The 17,554-nt window shown below is 45.2% G+C and overlaps 1 protein-coding gene across 1 annotated transcript; it reads left to right on the top strand.

Annotated features, from left to right (window-relative positions):
• The first annotated feature begins 1,840 nt into the window (after window positions 1-1,840).
• On the top strand, window positions 1,841-5,327 carry LOC127332694 (serine/threonine-protein kinase RIPK). The gene is made up of 4 exons (XM_051359016.2): window positions 1,841-2,416; window positions 3,310-3,448; window positions 4,196-4,332; window positions 4,429-5,327. Exons 1-4 carry the CDS (start codon window positions 2,009-2,011, stop codon window positions 5,077-5,079), a joined length of 1,335 nt encoding a protein of 444 aa, XP_051214976.1. The 5' UTR covers window positions 1,841-2,008; the 3' UTR covers window positions 5,080-5,327.
• The last annotated feature ends 12,227 nt before the right edge of the window (window positions 5,328-17,554 follow it).

Genomic DNA, 17,554 nt, shown 5'->3' with positions numbered 1-17,554 from the left:
ATGCCCTTGTTCTTATAACAATATACTATCGTTATTGTTGGTATTTTGTTACTTTAACAATACTCGTGATCAGGAAAACTTGATCATCACAAAACACATGAGCTAGTCACTACGGGAACAGTTGAGGTGCCGACGGCTGCCATGCCGTCGGCACAGCTAGAATTGCCGTCGGCACCTCGTCGTCGGTACAATATGTTCTCGGCATAGACCCATTTGCCGTCGGTACAGGTTGGCCGTCGACACAACATCATATGCCGACGGCGTCATCGACATAGAATTAACGACCGTTTCGCAATTCTAGCTCGAATTTTTTTTAAAAAAAATTCAAACTTATTTTTTCAGATTTTCTTATAATGTTGTTAATCTCTCATATGGACCATTTTAACTCTAACTACACTTAATATTAGGTCACATTGCACTCATTATCAAACTTCCCGATCGGTTATCCATCCTCACACTGCTCCAGCCCTAGCACTCTTAACTTCTCTGTCCTTCCGGACGAGCTTACACAAAAGAAATGTCACTTTGTTGATAATGCTACCATATCAATCCTACGAACACATATTCCTTGATGTCGCAACTCTTTATCTTTTTGAATTCCAAACAATTACTTATGTAAAATGAATAATTAATAGTAATCTTGAATTCAAATGAATAAAATGATTTTTTTGTACTTTCTATTTAATATGGAATAATTAATATCTTTAAATCTGCAAATCAGAATTTGACAAATAATATGTCTAAATCGATCGGAAAAATGAGAGGAATCCAAATATGACATCTATATCATAATTTGAACATAAAATTTTTTTTTTCCAAAAAATCATGAGCATTAGATCATGTAAATGTAGTTTAAATCTGACCGACTTCCTACCGATTTGGCAGAAATTTGTCTTTTTTAGAGGGGTGGACAAAAATGTTTAAGATAACCCCGGTGGGGAAATTATGCATTTAATGTGGTCTAGTATTTTTAAAAAATGGTGTGGTATCATTGTGAAATTTTCATTTGGTGGCTGCTTCACAAAACACCCCATTTTTGGGACTCGGAAAATGGAAAAATAGCTTTTTAGTGCGACAAAATGAAAGCTTTCTCTAGCCACATTATTCGCCATCTCAAGATTCACATGTGTGCACAATATAGGCACACTATCACAAACTATGCAACGATTCTAGCCATAACATTGGTCGTTCAGCGTGAAAGCCATGAGACATCGCACGTGACAGCTCATTTTTGATAAGATTATTTGAGATATTTGCAATATTCCAAAATTCTGTTCAGATATCAGCTTGAGACCCTACTAAACATGACATTAACAAAGTTTGCATGAAACCGATGAGTCACCTGTGTTTTTCAGAATTGAATAAATGTGACATACAAATGGCGCAAGGCCATCGCAAAACCAACTTTGTTGAAAAGATGAGTCTTCCCCGAAAAAAAAGAAAAAAAGGCATTGAATTGATGCCAGATCAAACATTAGTTGATTTCTTCTACTTTTTGCCAAATGGAAAGATACCAGATCAAACACAAATAAATAGCTGCTACTCTTACATGTCACAAGTCACACTCTTACTAATTCGCAATCTATAGTGTGGGGGTAGGTTGGCAAAGTTGCCGCAGGCACGTACGTTGCCCTCTTCCTCGTTCCCATTCAAAAATCCCGATGAAATAGTCAATCCACAGTGAAATCTGCACCATGACAGCAACCAATTTGTATAAAAATAAACCTAATTATCGCATTATTTTTCCTCCCAAGCTAGAGTCAAACACAACATCGCCATGTCACCCTAGCCAAGGCCAAGGCAAGCAGAATTAAAGGTCGCGCCTATATATTCGGACCAACCAGCAGATGCGGCCTCGCCACAGCTCGCGAGCGAAGCAGCATCAGCTCTCTCCTCTCCTTTTCTCCTGCTACCCACACATCTGATCGCGAGCTTGTCCCACACGACACGCGGCGGCGATATATGCTAATTAAGCGGCGACGACGTTGCAGGACAAAGGTAGCCGCCGATGAGGAACGACAGTATCAAGGCCGGGGAGAGGTCCTCGTCGCCCTGGAGGTCGCTCCTCGGCGGCTGCCTCGGCGCTGCCGACTGCGGCGCCGGGACGGGCAATCAGGGCCACAAGAAGGTCCGTCCGCGCTCCGGAGGCGGCGGTGGGCGGCGGCTGTCGTTCACGGACCTGAGCGGCGCGGCGGACGAGGACCTGTCGGTGTCCCTCGTCGGCTCCAACCTGCACGTGTTCACGGTGGCCGAGCTCCGGGCCGCGACGCGCGAGTTCGCCTCCGACAACTTCCTCGGTGAGGGCGGGTTCGGGCCCGTGTACAAGGGCTTCGTCGACAAGCCGGGGCTCAAGGCGCAGGCCATCGCCGTCAAGCTCTGGGACCCCGAGGGCGCGCAGGGCCACAAGGAATGGCTGGTACGTCCGAGCTCCACGTGTCCTCATCACTCCATTAATCGATCTTTGCGTGTGCAATAGCAACAGGCCAACAGATGCTATGCTAGCTTAGTAGTATGCGGCTGCCGTAACTAGCTTTTCATGGAAGAGTTCCCAATTAAATTCGAAGACGATCTAACGCTTGGGCTTGGGGGAATAGGATTTGGATTTCTAGCTTACAGTAGAAGAGTAGCGACCTTTGTGGTTAACCAACAAGCTAGCTGGGTAGCTATGGTTAAGGGTTTCCTTACAAGGATCACTGAATACAATCCTTACATCTGGTGCAACATTGAGTAACTCTATAAGTAATTGAGATTTAAAAGCTACCATGGCAGGAATTATCTAGGAGTCCTTAGCTTAGCTTACCAATCATTTTTAATCTATAGTAACCCAGTCCAATTTTGTAAGGGAAGAAACCTGTAACCTAGAGCAACAAGCAATGCTTATAGGCAAGTTAAGCTAGCTAGTCCTCCTGAAATGAGCATGTATATGTAACCACTCCTTCAGATACTTCTGATTCAATGGGAATTGAACAGTTTCGCGTGAAATTCCAGCAAAATTTTATGCGCCTAGTGCTTTAGTATTTCCTGAACTGTAATTAATCCAAAATGGTACTATTCAACGCTAGCTAAACAGACATAAAATATCTTGACTGACACCAAGATTAAGACGTGCGTGTGGCAACTGGCAACTGGCCAGAAAAACTAGGGAGCTAGCTAGGTTTGTTGAGCGATGTGACAGTTCCGGCAGCCGGCCGGCGGCCGGATAGAGTCGGGTGAGGTACCTAATACTGTAGCGATAAAAATGATGGATGCTGTTCCCTGACACTGATGTGACCCTGCCCGTGCGTGTGGTTTTGTTGTTCTTGCGTGCAGGCAGAGGTGATCTTCCTGGGGCAGCTCCGGCATCCCAACCTGGTGAAGCTGGTAGGGTACTGCTGCGAGGAGGAGCACCGTCTCCTCGTCTACGAGTACATGGCCCAAGGCAGCCTCGAGAACCACCTCTTCGACCAACGTAAGTAAAGCTGCTTCCTGCATTTTATTTACACTTGCCCATTTTGCTGCTTTCTTTCAGTCATATAATCCTGCTTGATCAAGCATGGAGGAGTAGCACCTAACCGTAGAAAATGCTCTAGCTAGATCTACTGCCTCTCTAGCCTCTAGCAATAGAGATAAGTTGGTTGACCTGCCTCAGGACTCAGGAGCTTGCATTTGCCTGTCATGGCGATGGAGAAAATGCAGATTCTGAATTCAAAATTCTATCAAGTTGGCAACTAGTACTACCAACTGTTTTAAAACTAGTTTAGTTGCAGGGCGACCCGGTTTTTCCTCAGCTACCTTCCAAGATTTTCTGCGCTCTGACCAACTAAATTTGACTGGCCTCTGAATCTTGCCTTCACGATTGCACCAGAAGGTAGATCGGAGGTCAGAAGCAAGTGAGCTCACTGAGATAGCTAGGTGCCAGATCGGTGTCGCGATTAATTTATCGTAGCCACATTTTCCCAGCCTCACTGATTGAGATCGATATCTTCTTTAGTCAATAGTCGTCGCGGTATCTCCTAACGCGTTGAATATCTTTACATCCATGAAAAATTCCCCGAGAAAGCATGAAAAGAATAAGCGCAAGTGTACTTACACTAGAGACAAACACTGTCGGAACATCGACAATTCCTTACCCAGCGTATAGGAATGAACGATTGACTTGCGAATAAGCTTTAGCTCGAATCTTAAAATGTTTTCTTTCTTCTGTGATGTCTTGCAGAGGTGCCTGTCGTGCTGCCGTGGTCGACCCGGCTGAACATCGCCGTCGGCGCCGCGAAAGGGCTGGCCTTCCTCCACGACGCCGAGAAGCCGGTGATCTATCGCGACTTCAAGGCCTCAAACATCCTACTGGACTCGGTAAGCCAATTCTCTCGGCCTGTTATACATAATAATTTGGGCCTAAAAGGCCGAAATGGTGAACCTAAGTTGCTGATGGGTTTTATCTCCAAGCAGGATCACAAGGCGAAGCTGTCGGACTTCGGGCTGGCCAAAGACGGGCCAGTGGGCGACGACACGCACGTGTCCACCCGGGTCATGGGCACCCACGGCTACGCGGCGCCGGAGTACATCATGACGGGCCACCTCACGGCGAAGAGCGACGTGTACACCTTCGGGGTGGTGCTACTGGAGATCCTGGCGGGGCGACGAGCGGTGGACAAGTCCCGCGCCAGCAGGGAGCAGAACCTGGTGGAGTTTGCGCGGCCCGGGCTCCGCGACCCGCTCAGGCTGGCGCGCAGGATCATGGACCCGGCGCTGGAGAGCCGGTACCCGGCGACGGCGGCGCAGAAGGCGGCGGCGGTGGCGTACCAGTGCCTGAGCGGCAGCCCCAAGAACCGGCCGGACATGTCGACCGTCGTGAAGGAGCTCGAGCCTCTGCTCGCCATCACGGAGGACGTGCTTGCCGCCGACGGGCCGGTGGTGCTCTTCGTGGCCGCGCCGGAGCCGGACGCGAAGGAGAAGAAGGAGAGGCCGAGGGCGGTGAGGGACGTCGGCGTCCACCATCGGCGAAGGCTCCGGTCGCCCAAGGGTAGCCCCAGAAAGCGCGGGGCTGAGCAGAAGGAGGAGTTCTGGGTGTGGCACGTGGCGGCCGACGACAAGGCTTGACGCCGCCGACGTGCATGCTGTCATGCGTGTGCATGTACTGTACATATGAGAGAGAGGGCGAGGTGAGGTGCTGCTATTTGTCTAGGGTTTTAGGATTGCATATGCATCCCTGTGCGTAATTCTGTCCTGGTGGGCTCTTTTTCTCTTTGATTTTTAATTTTATTTTCGGCATGTTATTACAGTGAGATGCAGAGTGTGGCTCATAAGTGGAGCTGATATAAAATTTATAGAACGGAAATTTCATTGCATGTTTGTCTTGGAATGAAGCTACACGCTGCAACTGTGCAATATGTTTTCTTTCTGGGATTTGCTCCGGTACAACCCATCCCCCAAACTCAGTGATATAAACGGTGGAGATTAAATTGTACCTCTTCATAACTGAGGTGTTTAGTTGATTTGTAAATGACAGAATTAGAATAGGAGAATGATTTACCACACATTGTGGTCTTTCACTTATCTCATATATGTAGGCATTTACACAAGATATATATGGATACCAATCCTAACCGTAATGGCCAAATATCAAGCATTAAATATGGCAGGGTATAAACCGAATATGCTAGGTATATGTTGGCCATATTTGGTTTGCCAAACCCCCCCCCCCCCCCCCCCCCCGCGCAGTCGCAACGAGAGACTCTCGGACGCTGAGATTGGACCGGAAATCCAAGAACAACGGTGATGCTAGGCCTTTGGTGAAGATGTCCGCGAATTGTCGAGACGATGGCACATGAAGAACTCGAATGTGCCCCAACGCAACACGGTCTCGAACGAAGTGAAGGTTGATCTCGATGTGTTTGGTGCGTTGGTGCTGGATGGGATTCGTGGACATGTACACAACGCTCACATTGTCGCAAAAGACAACAGTGGCACTATGAAGCGGGCGATGAAGCTCCTGGAGGAGTTGGCGAAGCCAACTTGCTTCGGCGACGGCGTCAGCGATAGCACGATACTCCGCTTCAGCACTAGAGCGAGACACTGTGTGCTGACGCTTGGAAGACCAAGAGATCAACTTGTCGCAGAGGAAGACACAGTACCCAGAGGTGGAGCGCCGAGTGTTTGGACAGCCAGCCCAGTCCGCGTCGGTGTAGGCGACGAGGCGGTCCGTCACGGAAGGCGTGAGCTGGAGACTGTGACGAAGCGTGCCCTTGACGTACCGAAGAACTTGTTTGACCAAAGCCAAGTGCTGATCCCGAGGGTCGTGCATATGAAGACAAATCCTCTGCATGGCGTAGGCGATGTCCGGACGAGTGAATGTCAGGTACTGAAGAGCACCCGCCAAGCTGCGGTAGGCGGAGGGATCGGCGACAGGACGACCAGCCTCGGCCGCAAGCTTCGGCGAGGTGTCCACAGGCGTGGACGCGGGGTGGCAGGAGCTCATGCCGGCACGCTCGAGAATCTCGAGAGCGTACTGGGTCTGGAAGAGAAACATCCCCTGGGAATCCCGTCGAACGGCAAGGCCGAGGAAGTGATGAAGCTCGCCCAGATCGGTCATGGCGATCTCAGCACTGAGGGCGGTGATGACGCGCTCGAGTAAGGCCGTAGACGAAGCCGTGAGGATGATGTCGTCGACACAGAGGAGCAAGTATGTCGTGCCGTGTATGCCGTGAAGGATGAAGAGCGATGTATCCGACTTGGAGCAGGTGAAGCCGAAGGCGGTGACAAAAGTCGCGAACCGATGATACCAGGCGCGAGGGGTTTGCTTCAGCCCGTAGAGCGCCCGGTTGAGGCGGCACACATGACCGGGGCGGGCAGAGTCAACGAACCCGGTGGGCTGATGACAAAAGACCACCTCGGAGAGCTTCCCATGGAGGAAGGCATTCTTCACATCCAGTTGATGAATCTTCCAGTTGGCGGAGAGGGCGATAGAGAGAATAGTCCGGATGGTGGTGGGTTTTACCACCAGACTAAATGTCTCGTCGAAATCGATGCCGTGCTCCTGTGAGAAGCCGTGAAGCACCCAACGCGCTTTGTAGCGGTCTAGGGAGCCGTCAGCTTTGTACTTGTGCCGAAAGATCCACTTGCCGGAGACGATGTTGGCATTCGCAGGCGGGACGACAAGATCCCAAGTGTCATTGGCGAGGAGAGCGCCATACTCGTCGGTCATGGCCGCTAGCCAGTTCGGGTCTTTGAGAGCACCGCAAACTGACTTAGGGACCGGCGAGGGAGAGGCGGCGGTGTCGACGTGGAGGTTGAGGCGGGGGCGCGGGCTGAAGACCTTGTCGGCTTGACGGCGAGTCACCATGTGGTGAACTGGAGCGGTCGGGGCGGGAGGCGGTGGCGCGGCGTCAGGCGGTGCAGCCTCGTCATCGTCCGAAGCCGCAGGAGACGGACCAGCCGGTGAGGGGCCAGGTGCTGGTGAAGCCCAGGCGAGGGAGGCCGGTGTCGTGGGAGACGGCGAGGCAGGGGAGGCCGCGGGAGACGGCCCAGGAGCTGGCGAGGCCCAGCTCGGAGAGGCTGGTGGTGAGGACGCTGGTGAGGGGGCTGGCGTGGAAACCGACGTGCGTGAGGCCGAAGGCGTTGGCGCGTAGACGGCTGGTGGAGAGGGAGGTCCAGCGGGCCGATGCACCTCTGCAGAGCGACGCGGCCCGGCGTGCATGGGGGCACGGACACCGAGACGGAGACGTCGATCGGGTCGACGTCGAGCGGTGGTGAGGCGGTGTGCTGCTGCAAGTTAGTAACCGAAAAACCGAGAGCAAAATGGAACTGATTCTCATCAAAAACCACATGCCGTGAGATGATGATGCGGCGAGACTCTATATCCATGCAGCGATAGCCCCGATGGTTGGATGTATAACCTAGGAAAACACAGGCGACCGAACGAGGAGACAGTTTATGTGGCATAGTAGCAGCGGTGTTAGGATAACACAAACAGCCGAAAGTGCGGATATGAGAGTAAGTAGGAATCACGGAAAACAGGGCGAAAAAAGGGCATGGCGCGGAAATAGCTTTAGTGGGAATGCGGTTGAGGAGGTATGTGGCGGTGTGAAGAGATTCAACCCAAAAAGTAGTCGGCATGTGAGCTTGAAAAAGCAAAGTGCCAACAATATCATTAACGGTGCGAATAATGCGTTCAACTTTACCGTTCTGTGGAGACGTGTATGGGCATGAGAAACGGAGGAGGATACCGTGTGCGGCGGCAAGGGCGTGAAGAGCATGATTATCAAACTCTTTGCCATTGTCCATCTGAATTGCTTGGATGGAGAGGGAAAACTGAGTGACAACATAGTTGCGAAAGTTAGACAACAATGAAAACACTTCAGATTTACACCGCACAGGAAACGTCCACAAATAATGAGTAAAATCGTCCAAGATGACAAAAAATACTTATAGCCAGAAACACTCTCCACAGGTGATGTCCATAAATCACAATGTATTAATTCAAAAGCACGATGAGTTTGTGTGGTAGAAGCCGAAAAAGGTAACCGTACATGACGTCCTAGTTGACAATCATGACAATTACTAGGGGTGGGGGAAACTTTGGTGAATGGGAGGAACGCGGATGACACAAGGCGTTGGAGAGCACCATGACCAAGATGACCGAGGCGCCGATGCCAAAGGGTGGAGTTCGGGGAGACGGTGGTGAGGGCGCATGGCGTCGAGGTGACCGGATAGAGGTCACCCGTGCTACTGCACCTGAGAATCACGACCCCTGTCCTGAGATCCTTCACAGAAAAACCCCACGGGTCAAATTCAACTGAACATAAATTATCAGTGGTAAATTGACAGATGAAAATAAGATTTTTAACAATGCGAGGAGTAACAAGAACACCACGAAGGGAAAGTGTGCGCGGTGAATTTGTAGAGAGAGACGCATGTCCGGATTGAGTGACCGGTATAGGAACCATCTCCAACAAGAACACGGGAGTGTGGTGGAGATGAGGAGAGGGTGAGTATGTTACCGTCTGATACGTCTCCGACGTATCGATAATTTCTTATGTTCCATGCCACATTATTGATGATATCTACATGTTTTATGCACACTTTATGTCATATTCGTGCATTTTCTGGAACTAACCTATTAACAAGATGCCGAAGTGCCAGTTGCTGTTTTCTGCTGTTTTTTGTTTCAGAAATCCTAGTAAGGAAATATTCTCGGAATCGGACGAAATCAACGCCGAAGATCTTAGAATCCCCGGAAGCATCCAGAACACCCGAGAGTCGCCAGAGGGGGGCCACAGGCCCACCAGACCATAGGCCGGCGCGGCCTGGGGGTGGCCCGCGCCACCCTATGGTGTCACCGCCTCGTCGACCCTCTGACGCCGCCTCTTCGCCTATAAAAAGGTCCCTGACCTAAAACCTCGATACGAAAAAAGCCACGGTACGAGAAACCTTCCAGAGCCGCCGCCATCGCGAAGCCAAGATCTGGGGGACAGGAGTCTCTGTTCCGGCACGCCGCCGGGACGGGGAAGTGCCCCCGGAAGGCTTCTCCATCAACACCACCGCCATCTTCATCAACGCTGCTGTCTCCCATGAGGAGGGAGTAGTTCTCCATCGAGGCTCGGGGCTGTACCGGTAGCTATGTGGTTCATCTCTCTCCTATGTACTTCAATACAATAATCTCATGAGCTGCCTTACATGATTGAGATTCATATGATGATGCTTGTAATCTAGATGTCGTTATGCTAGTCAAGTGAATTTTACTTATGTGATCTCCGGAGACTCCTTGTCCCACGTGTGTAAAGGTGACAGTGTGTGCACCGTGTGGGTCTTTTAGGCTATATTTCACAGAATACTTATTCACTGTTATGAATGGCATAGTGAAGTGCTTATTTATATCTCTTTATGATTGCAATGTGTTTTGTATCACAATTTATCTATGTGCTACTCTAGTGATGTTATTAAAGTAGTTTTATTCCTCCTGCACGGTGTAATGGTGACAGTGTGTGCATCCGTGTTAGTACTTGGCGTAGGCTATGATTATGATCTCTTGTAGATTTTGAAGTTAACTATTGCTATGATGGTATTGATGTGATCTATTCCTCCTACATAGTGTGAAGGTGACAGTATGCATGCTATGTTAGTACTTGATTTAGTCGTATTGATCTTTCATGCACTCTAAGGTTATTTAAATATGAACATTGAATTGTGGAGCTTGTTAACTCCGGCATTGAGGGTTCGTGTAATCCTACGCAATGGTGTTCATTATCCAACAAGAGTGTAGAGTATGCATTTATCTATTCTGTTATGTGATCAAAGTTGAGAGTGTCCACTAGTGAAAGTATGATCCCTAGGCCTTGTTCCTAAATACTGCTATCGCTGCTTGTTTCTTTGTTTCTTGTGTTACTACTGCTGTGTTACTACTGCTTGTTTACTGTCCTGGGCAAAGCACTTTTCTGGTGCCGTTGCTACTGCTTATTCATACCACCTGTATTTCACTTTCTCTTCGCCGAACTAGTGCACCTATTAGGTGTGTTGGGGACACAAGAGACTTCTTGCTTTGTGGTTGCAGGGTTGCATGAGAGGGATATCTTTGACCTCTTCCTCCCTGAGTTCGATAAACCTTGGGTGATGCACTTAAGGGAAACTTGCTGCTGTTCTACAAACCTCTGCTCTTGGAGGCCCAACACTGTCTACAGGAAAAGGAGGGGGGCGTAGACATCAAGCTATTTTCTGGCGCCGTTGCCGGGGAGGAAAGGTAAAAGGCACTCATACTCCGGTTCCAGGTAACAGTACTCTTCTGGCGCCATTGTGTTTGTGCTCGAACCTATTTCCTTTAGATCCTGCAATTGCATCTTTTTGTTTCTTGTTTTACACTAGTTAGGCATAATGGAATATAACTATGAGCTTCTTAATTTATTTCCTAAGCTAAGACATGAATTGTGTGATGCGAAAATTAAAGAACCTATGGAACCTCATTTGCATGCTAGTAGCAATATTATTGGTATGAACGCAATCACTGCTAATGCTATGAATAAGTCTAAGCTTGGGGAAGCTAGTTTCTGTGATCTTTTTGGCTTCCCATCTTTAGGGGAGAAAATTTGTTCTGATAATGCTTTATCTCCCATATGCGATAACTCTAATAATGCTTGTGATACTCTAAATCCACCAACTGCAAGTACTGCTTTCAAGATACCCATGAAAATTATTGAACGTGTTATGGATAACCGCTATGAAGGGGATGGAACTGTCCATCCTAAAGATCATTTACTGTTTTTGCATGAATTATGCGGGTTATTCAAGTGTGCAGGTATCTCTATGGATGAAGTGAGGAAGAAGCTATTCTCTGTTTATTTGTACGGTAAGCGGCGCATTGGTATAAATTGTTGGAGAATAGTCATTCTCTTGGTTGGGAGGAAATTGCATCTCTCTTTTATTCTAAATTTTATCCTCCTCATGAAGTGCACATTGATAGGAATTATATTTATAACTTTTATCCTCGTGATGAAGAGAGTATTTCTCAAGCGTGGGGGAGATTGAAGTCACTAATGCTCAAATGTCCCATTCATGAGCTTCCCCGTAATGTTATTGTTAACAATTTTTATGCGAGACTTTCAGGACAACACAAGGACTATCTGGATGCCTGTTCGGAGGGATCTTTCACAAGCAAGGAGGTTGAAGCTAGGTGGGATCTTCTTGATCGGATTGAGGACAACGCTGAAGGATGGGAGAACAACAAAGGTAAAGAGTCAGGTATAAATTATGACTATGAATGCATTGAAGCTTTTATGGATACCGATAAATTTCAAAATATGAGTGCTACTTATGGTCTTGACTCTCAAATTGCTGCAAATCTTTATAAAGCCTTTGCTTCTCATTTTGAATTGCCTAAAAAGAATTTTGATAAGTATCATGAACCTTTTAAAGAGGCTTGCATGAAGAATGAAATTGTTGTTAATTATTGCAATAAGCATGCTCAAACTCCTAAGAATGTTATTTCCTATAAGCATGTTAATTTTTGTGGAATACATAGACCTTGTGGAATTAATCAAATCAAAGATGAATATTGTATCCATCATGCTAATGAAAAAACTAGAAAGTGGTTTAGGGCTCTAGATGATCTTGGTAAAAAAGTTTGTGCCCTCTATCCTTTTATTTGTGAAGTTTGCCATGAAGTGGGTCATTTTAATTTTCAATGCTCCTCCAATGATAATTTGAACCCAATGAGTGCTGCAAATTTGTATTGTGATGATGAAATTACTCCTAATCAGCATGATGAACTTACTTTATTTTTGGGGTGTGAAGAACTGTCGAGAAAAATCTCTTTGTTACATATTAATGATCTTGATATTGATGATGTCCTGCATGGGTGTTTTTCTTATTGCATTGATAATAGCCATACAAATACTTACATACAAAATATTTTAGAAGATGACACCTTGCCAAAATATGATAGGATCGTTGTGTGTTTTCAACTAATTAATGAAAAGGAGGGATCCTCCCAAGTTTCTTCTATTGTTTCTGAAAGTAAATCAGGTTATGCGGACAAGCCACCCTTCAAGCCTCTTCCTCCTAAAGAAGGGAACGAGGAGAAGGAAGAGAAGAAGAAGAAGGGAATGAAGAAGAAGAAGAAGAAGAAGAAGAAGAAGAAGAAGAAGAAGGAGAATAAAAAGAGAGAGGTAACGGCGTATCCCCGCGTGAATGAGATAACGCTAGGTAACCGTAAGTATGTTGCTCCTAATGATTATTGTGATAATGAATCTGAATACGATGATCTTCCTATGCCCTTTACATACATTAGCGATCATGATTTGAATGAGCACACTACTTTTGATATTACAAATCTCTGGGAAACTAATTCTGAAAATGATAATAATTGCCATAGTGTCAGTGCTATCCATGCTTCCTCCCATAATGATATAGAAAGCTCTAAGCTTGGGGAAGAGGTGTTTGAAAATCCTTTTTCTACTGATCATTATGTGCTTGATACATCTCCTTCTAATAACAATGATGGTATGGACACAGATAAACCAACTGTGAAAGATAACTATTCTATTTCTTATGATGACACTGCGCCTCCGATCTTTGATGATTATTATAAAGAATGCTATGATATAGGTTATAACTATCCTTATGAGGCTTGTCATAGTCATGATTGGATTACCAAAAACAATTCCCTTAATATGCAACTTGTTTACCATGTTCAAATTCTTGATAATAATCTTGCTCCAATTACTATTAATGAGAATAACTCTTCTTATGCCAAATTTAATGATACTTCTATGCATGAGACTCATGATAAGAATGCTTTATGTGATAGTTATATTGTTGAGTTTGCTCATGATGCTACTGAAAGTTATTATGGGAGAGGAAAATATGGTTGTAGAAATTTTCATGTTACTAAAATGCCTCTCTATATGGTTAAAATCTTGAAGCAACACTTGTTTTATCTTCCTATGCTTGTTACTTTGCTCTTCATGAACTTGTTTATTTACAAGATTCCTTTGCATAGGAAGCATGTTAGGCTTAAATTTGTTTTCAATTTGCCTCTTGATGCTCTCTTTTGCTTCAAATACTATTTCTTGCCAGTGCATCATCAAAACTGCTGAGCCCATCTTAATGGCTATAAAGAAAGAACTTCTTGGGAGATAACCCATGTGTTATTTTGCTACAGTACTTTATTTTTATTTTGTGTCTTGGAAGTTGTTTACTACTGTAGCAACCTCTCCTTATCTTAGTTTAGTATTTTGTTGTGCCAAGTAAAGTCGTTGATAGTAAGGTTCATACTAGATTTGGATTACTGCGCAGAAACAGATTTCTTTGCTGTCACGAATCTGGGCAAAATTCTCTGTAGGTAACTCAGAAGATTATGCCAATTTACGTGAGTGATCCTCAGATATGTAAGCAACTTTCATTCAATTTGAGAATTTTCATTTGAGCAAGTCTGGTGCCTCAATAAAATTCGTCAATACGAACTGTTCTGTTTTGACAGATTCTGCCTTTTATTTCGCATTGCCTCTTTTGCTATGTGGGATGGATTTCTTTGTTCCATTAACTTCCAGTAGCTCTGAGCAATGTCCAGAAGTGTTAAGAATGATTGTGTCACCTCTGAACATGTGAGTTTTTGATTATGCACTAACCCTCTAATGAGTTTGTTTCGAGTTTGGTGTGAAGGAAGTTTTCAAGGGTCAAGAGAGGAGGATGATATACTACGATCAAGAAGAGTGAAAAGTCTAAGCTTGGGGATGCCCCGGTGGTTCATCCCTGAATATTTCAAGAAGACTCAAGCATCTAAGCTTGGGGATGCCCAAGGCATCACCTTCTTCATCGACAACATTATCAGGTTCCTTCTCTTGAAACTATATTTTTATTCGGTCACATCTTATGTACTTTACTTGGAGCGTCTGTATGTTTCTTGTTTTTGTTTTTGTTTGAATAAATGCTTGTGTGGGAGAGAGACACGCTCCGCTGGTTCATAGGAACACATGTGTTCTTAGCCTTTAATTTTCATGGCGAAGGTTGAAACTGCTTCGTTAATTGATATGGTTGGAAACGGAAAATGCTACATGTAGTAATTGATAAAATGTCTTGAATAACTTGATACTTGGCAATTGTTGTGCTCTTGTTTAAGCTCTTGCATCATATACTTTGCACCTATTAGTGAAGAAATACATAGAGCTTGTTAAAATTTGGTTTGCATGAGTGGTTTCTCTAGAGTCTAGATATTTTCTAGTGAGGTGTTTGAACAACAAGGAAGACGATGTATAGTCTTATAATGCTTGTAATATGTCTTTTATATAAGTTTTGATGTACTAGTTTATGCTTGTGTTTGTTTCAAATAGCCTTGCTAGCCTAAACCTTGTATCGAGAGGGATTACTTCTCATGCATCCAAATACTTGAGCCAATCACTACGCCATTTGTGTCCACCATACCTACCTACTACATGGTATTTCTCCGCCATTCCAAAGTAAATTGCTTGAGTGCTACCTTTAAAATTTCTATCCTCTACCTTTACAATACATAGCTCATGGGACAAATAGCCTAAAAACTATTGTGGTATTGAATATGTACTTATGCACTTTATCTCTTATTAAGTTGCTTGTTGTGCGATAACCATGTTCCAGGGGACGCCATCAACTACCTTTTGTTGATTTTCATGTGAGTTGCTATGCATGTTCGTCTTGTCTGAAGTAAGAGCGATCTACCACCTTATGGTTGGAGCATGCATATTGTTAGAGAAGAACATTGGGCCGCTAACTAAAGCCATGATCCATGGTGGAAGTTTCAGTTTTGGACATATATCCTCAATCTCATATGAGAAAATTAATTGTTGCTACATGCTTATGCATGAAAGAGGAGTCCATTATCTGTTATATATGTTGTCCCGGTATGGATGTCTAAGTTGAGAATAATCAATAGCGAGAAATCCAATGCGAGCTTTCTCCTTAGACCTTTGTACAGGCGGCATAGAGGTACCCCTTTGTGATACTTGGTTAAAACATGTGCATTGCGATAATCCCGGTAGTCCAAGCTAATTAGGACAAGGTGCGGGCACTATTAGTATACTATGCATGAGGCTTGCAACTTGTAAGATATAATTTACATAACTCATATGCTTTATTACTACCGTTGACAAAATTGTTTCATGTTTTCAAAATAAAAGCTCTAGCACAAATATAGCAATCGATGCTTTCCTCTTTGAAGGACCATTCTTTTTTACTTTTATGTTGAGTCAGTTCACCTATTTCTCTCCACCTCAAGAAGCAAACACTTGTGTGAACTGTGCATTGATTCCTACATACTTGCATATTGCACTTGTTATATTACTTTACATTGACACTATCCATGAGATATACATGTTATAAGTTGAAAGCAACCGCTGAAACTTAATCTTCCTTTGTGTTGCTTCAATGCTTTACTATGAATTATTGCTTTATGAGTTAACTCTTATGCAAGACTTATTGATGCTTGTCTTTAAGTACTATTCATGAAAAGTCTTTGCTGTATGATTCACTTGTTTACTCATGTCATATACATTGTTTTGATCGCTGCATTCATTACATATGCTTACAATAGTATGATCAAGGTTATGATGGCATGTCACTCCAGAAATTATCTTTGTTTATCGTTTACCTGCTCGGGACGAGCAGAAACTAAGCTTGGGGATGCTGATACGTCTCCGACGTATCGATAATTTCTTATGTTCCATGCCACATTATTGATGATATCTACATGTTTTATGCACACTTTATGTCATATTCGTGCATTTTCTGGAACTAACCTATTAACAAGATGCCGAAGTGCCAGTTGCTGTTTTCTGCTGTTTTTGGTTTCAGAAATCCTAGTAAGGAAATATTCTCGGAATCGGACGAAATCAACGCCGAAGATCTTAGAATCCCCGGAAGCATCCAGAATACCCGAGAGTCGCCAGAGGGGGGCCACAGGCCCACCAGACCATAGGCCGGCGCGGCCTGGGGGTGGCCCGCGCCACCCTATGGTGTCACCGCCTCGTCGACCCTCTGACGCCGCCTCTTCGCCTATAAAAAGGTCCCTGACCTAAAACCTCGATACGAAAAAAGCCACGGTACGAGAAACCTTCCAGAGCCGCCGCCATCGCGAAGCCAAGATCTGGGGGACAGGAGTCTCTGTTCCGGCACGCCGCCGGGACGGGGAAGTGCCCCCGGAAGGCTTCTCCATCAACACCACCGCCATCTTCATCAACGCTGCTGTCTCCCATGAGGAGGGAGTAGTTCTCCATCGAGGCTCGGGGCTGTACCGGTAGCTATGTGGTTCATCTCTCTCCTATGTACTTCAATACAATAATCTCATGAGCTGCCTTACATGATTGAGATTCATATGATGATGCTTGTAATCTAGATGTCGTTATGCTAGTCAAGTGAATTTTACTTATGTGATCTCCGGAGACTCCTTGTCCCACGTGTGTAAAGGTGACAGTGTGTGCACCGTGTGGGTCTCTTAGGCTATATTTCACAGAATACTTATTCACTGTTATGAATGGCATAGTGAAGTGCTTATTTATATCTCTTTATGATTGCAATGTGTTTTGTATCACAATTTATCTATGTGCTACTCTAGTGATGTTATTAAAGTAGTTTTATTCCTCCTGCACGGTGTAATGGTGACAGTGTGTGCATCCGTGTTAGTACTTGGCGTAGGCTATGATTATGATCTCTTGTAGATTTTGAAGTTAACTATTGCTATGATGGTATTGATGTGATCTATTCCTCCTACATAGTGTGAAGGTGACAGTGTGCATGCTATGTTAGTACTTGGTTTAGTCGTATTGATCTTTCATGCACTCTAAGGTTATTTAAATATGAACATTGAATTGTGGAGCTTGTTAACTCCGGCATTGAGGGTTCGTGTAATCCTACGCAATGGTGTTCATCATCCAACAAGAGTGTAGAGTATGCATTTATCTATTCTGTTATGTGATCAAAGTTGAGAGTGTCCACTAGTGAAAGTATGATCCCTAGGCCTTGTTCCTAAATACTGCTATCGCTGCTTGTTTACTGTTTTACTGTGTTACTACTGCTGCGTTACTACTGCTTGTTTACTGTCCTGGGCAAAGCACTT

The sequence above is a fragment of the Lolium perenne genome, chromosome 2 (assembly GCF_019359855.2).
Source record: "Lolium perenne isolate Kyuss_39 chromosome 2, Kyuss_2.0, whole genome shotgun sequence".
Lineage (NCBI taxonomy): Eukaryota > Viridiplantae > Streptophyta > Magnoliopsida > Poales > Poaceae > Lolium > Lolium perenne.
Note: the sequence above shows the minus strand (reverse complement) of the source record. Positions and strands in the feature narration are given on the sequence as shown.

Bases quoted from the DNA above. Each gene is read 5' to 3' on its own strand.
- LOC127332694 (XM_051359016.2), top strand. From the start codon at position 2,009: ATGAGGAACGACAGTATCAAGGCCGGGGAGAGGTCCTCGTCGCCCTGG. The intron at 3,449-4,195 runs GTAAGTAAAGCT...GATGTCTTGCAG, and splicing joins GAACCACCTCTTCGACCAAC to AGGTGCCTGTCGTGCTGCCG. The intron at 4,333-4,428 runs GTAAGCCAATTC...ATCTCCAAGCAG, and splicing joins CAAACATCCTACTGGACTCG to GATCACAAGGCGAAGCTGTC.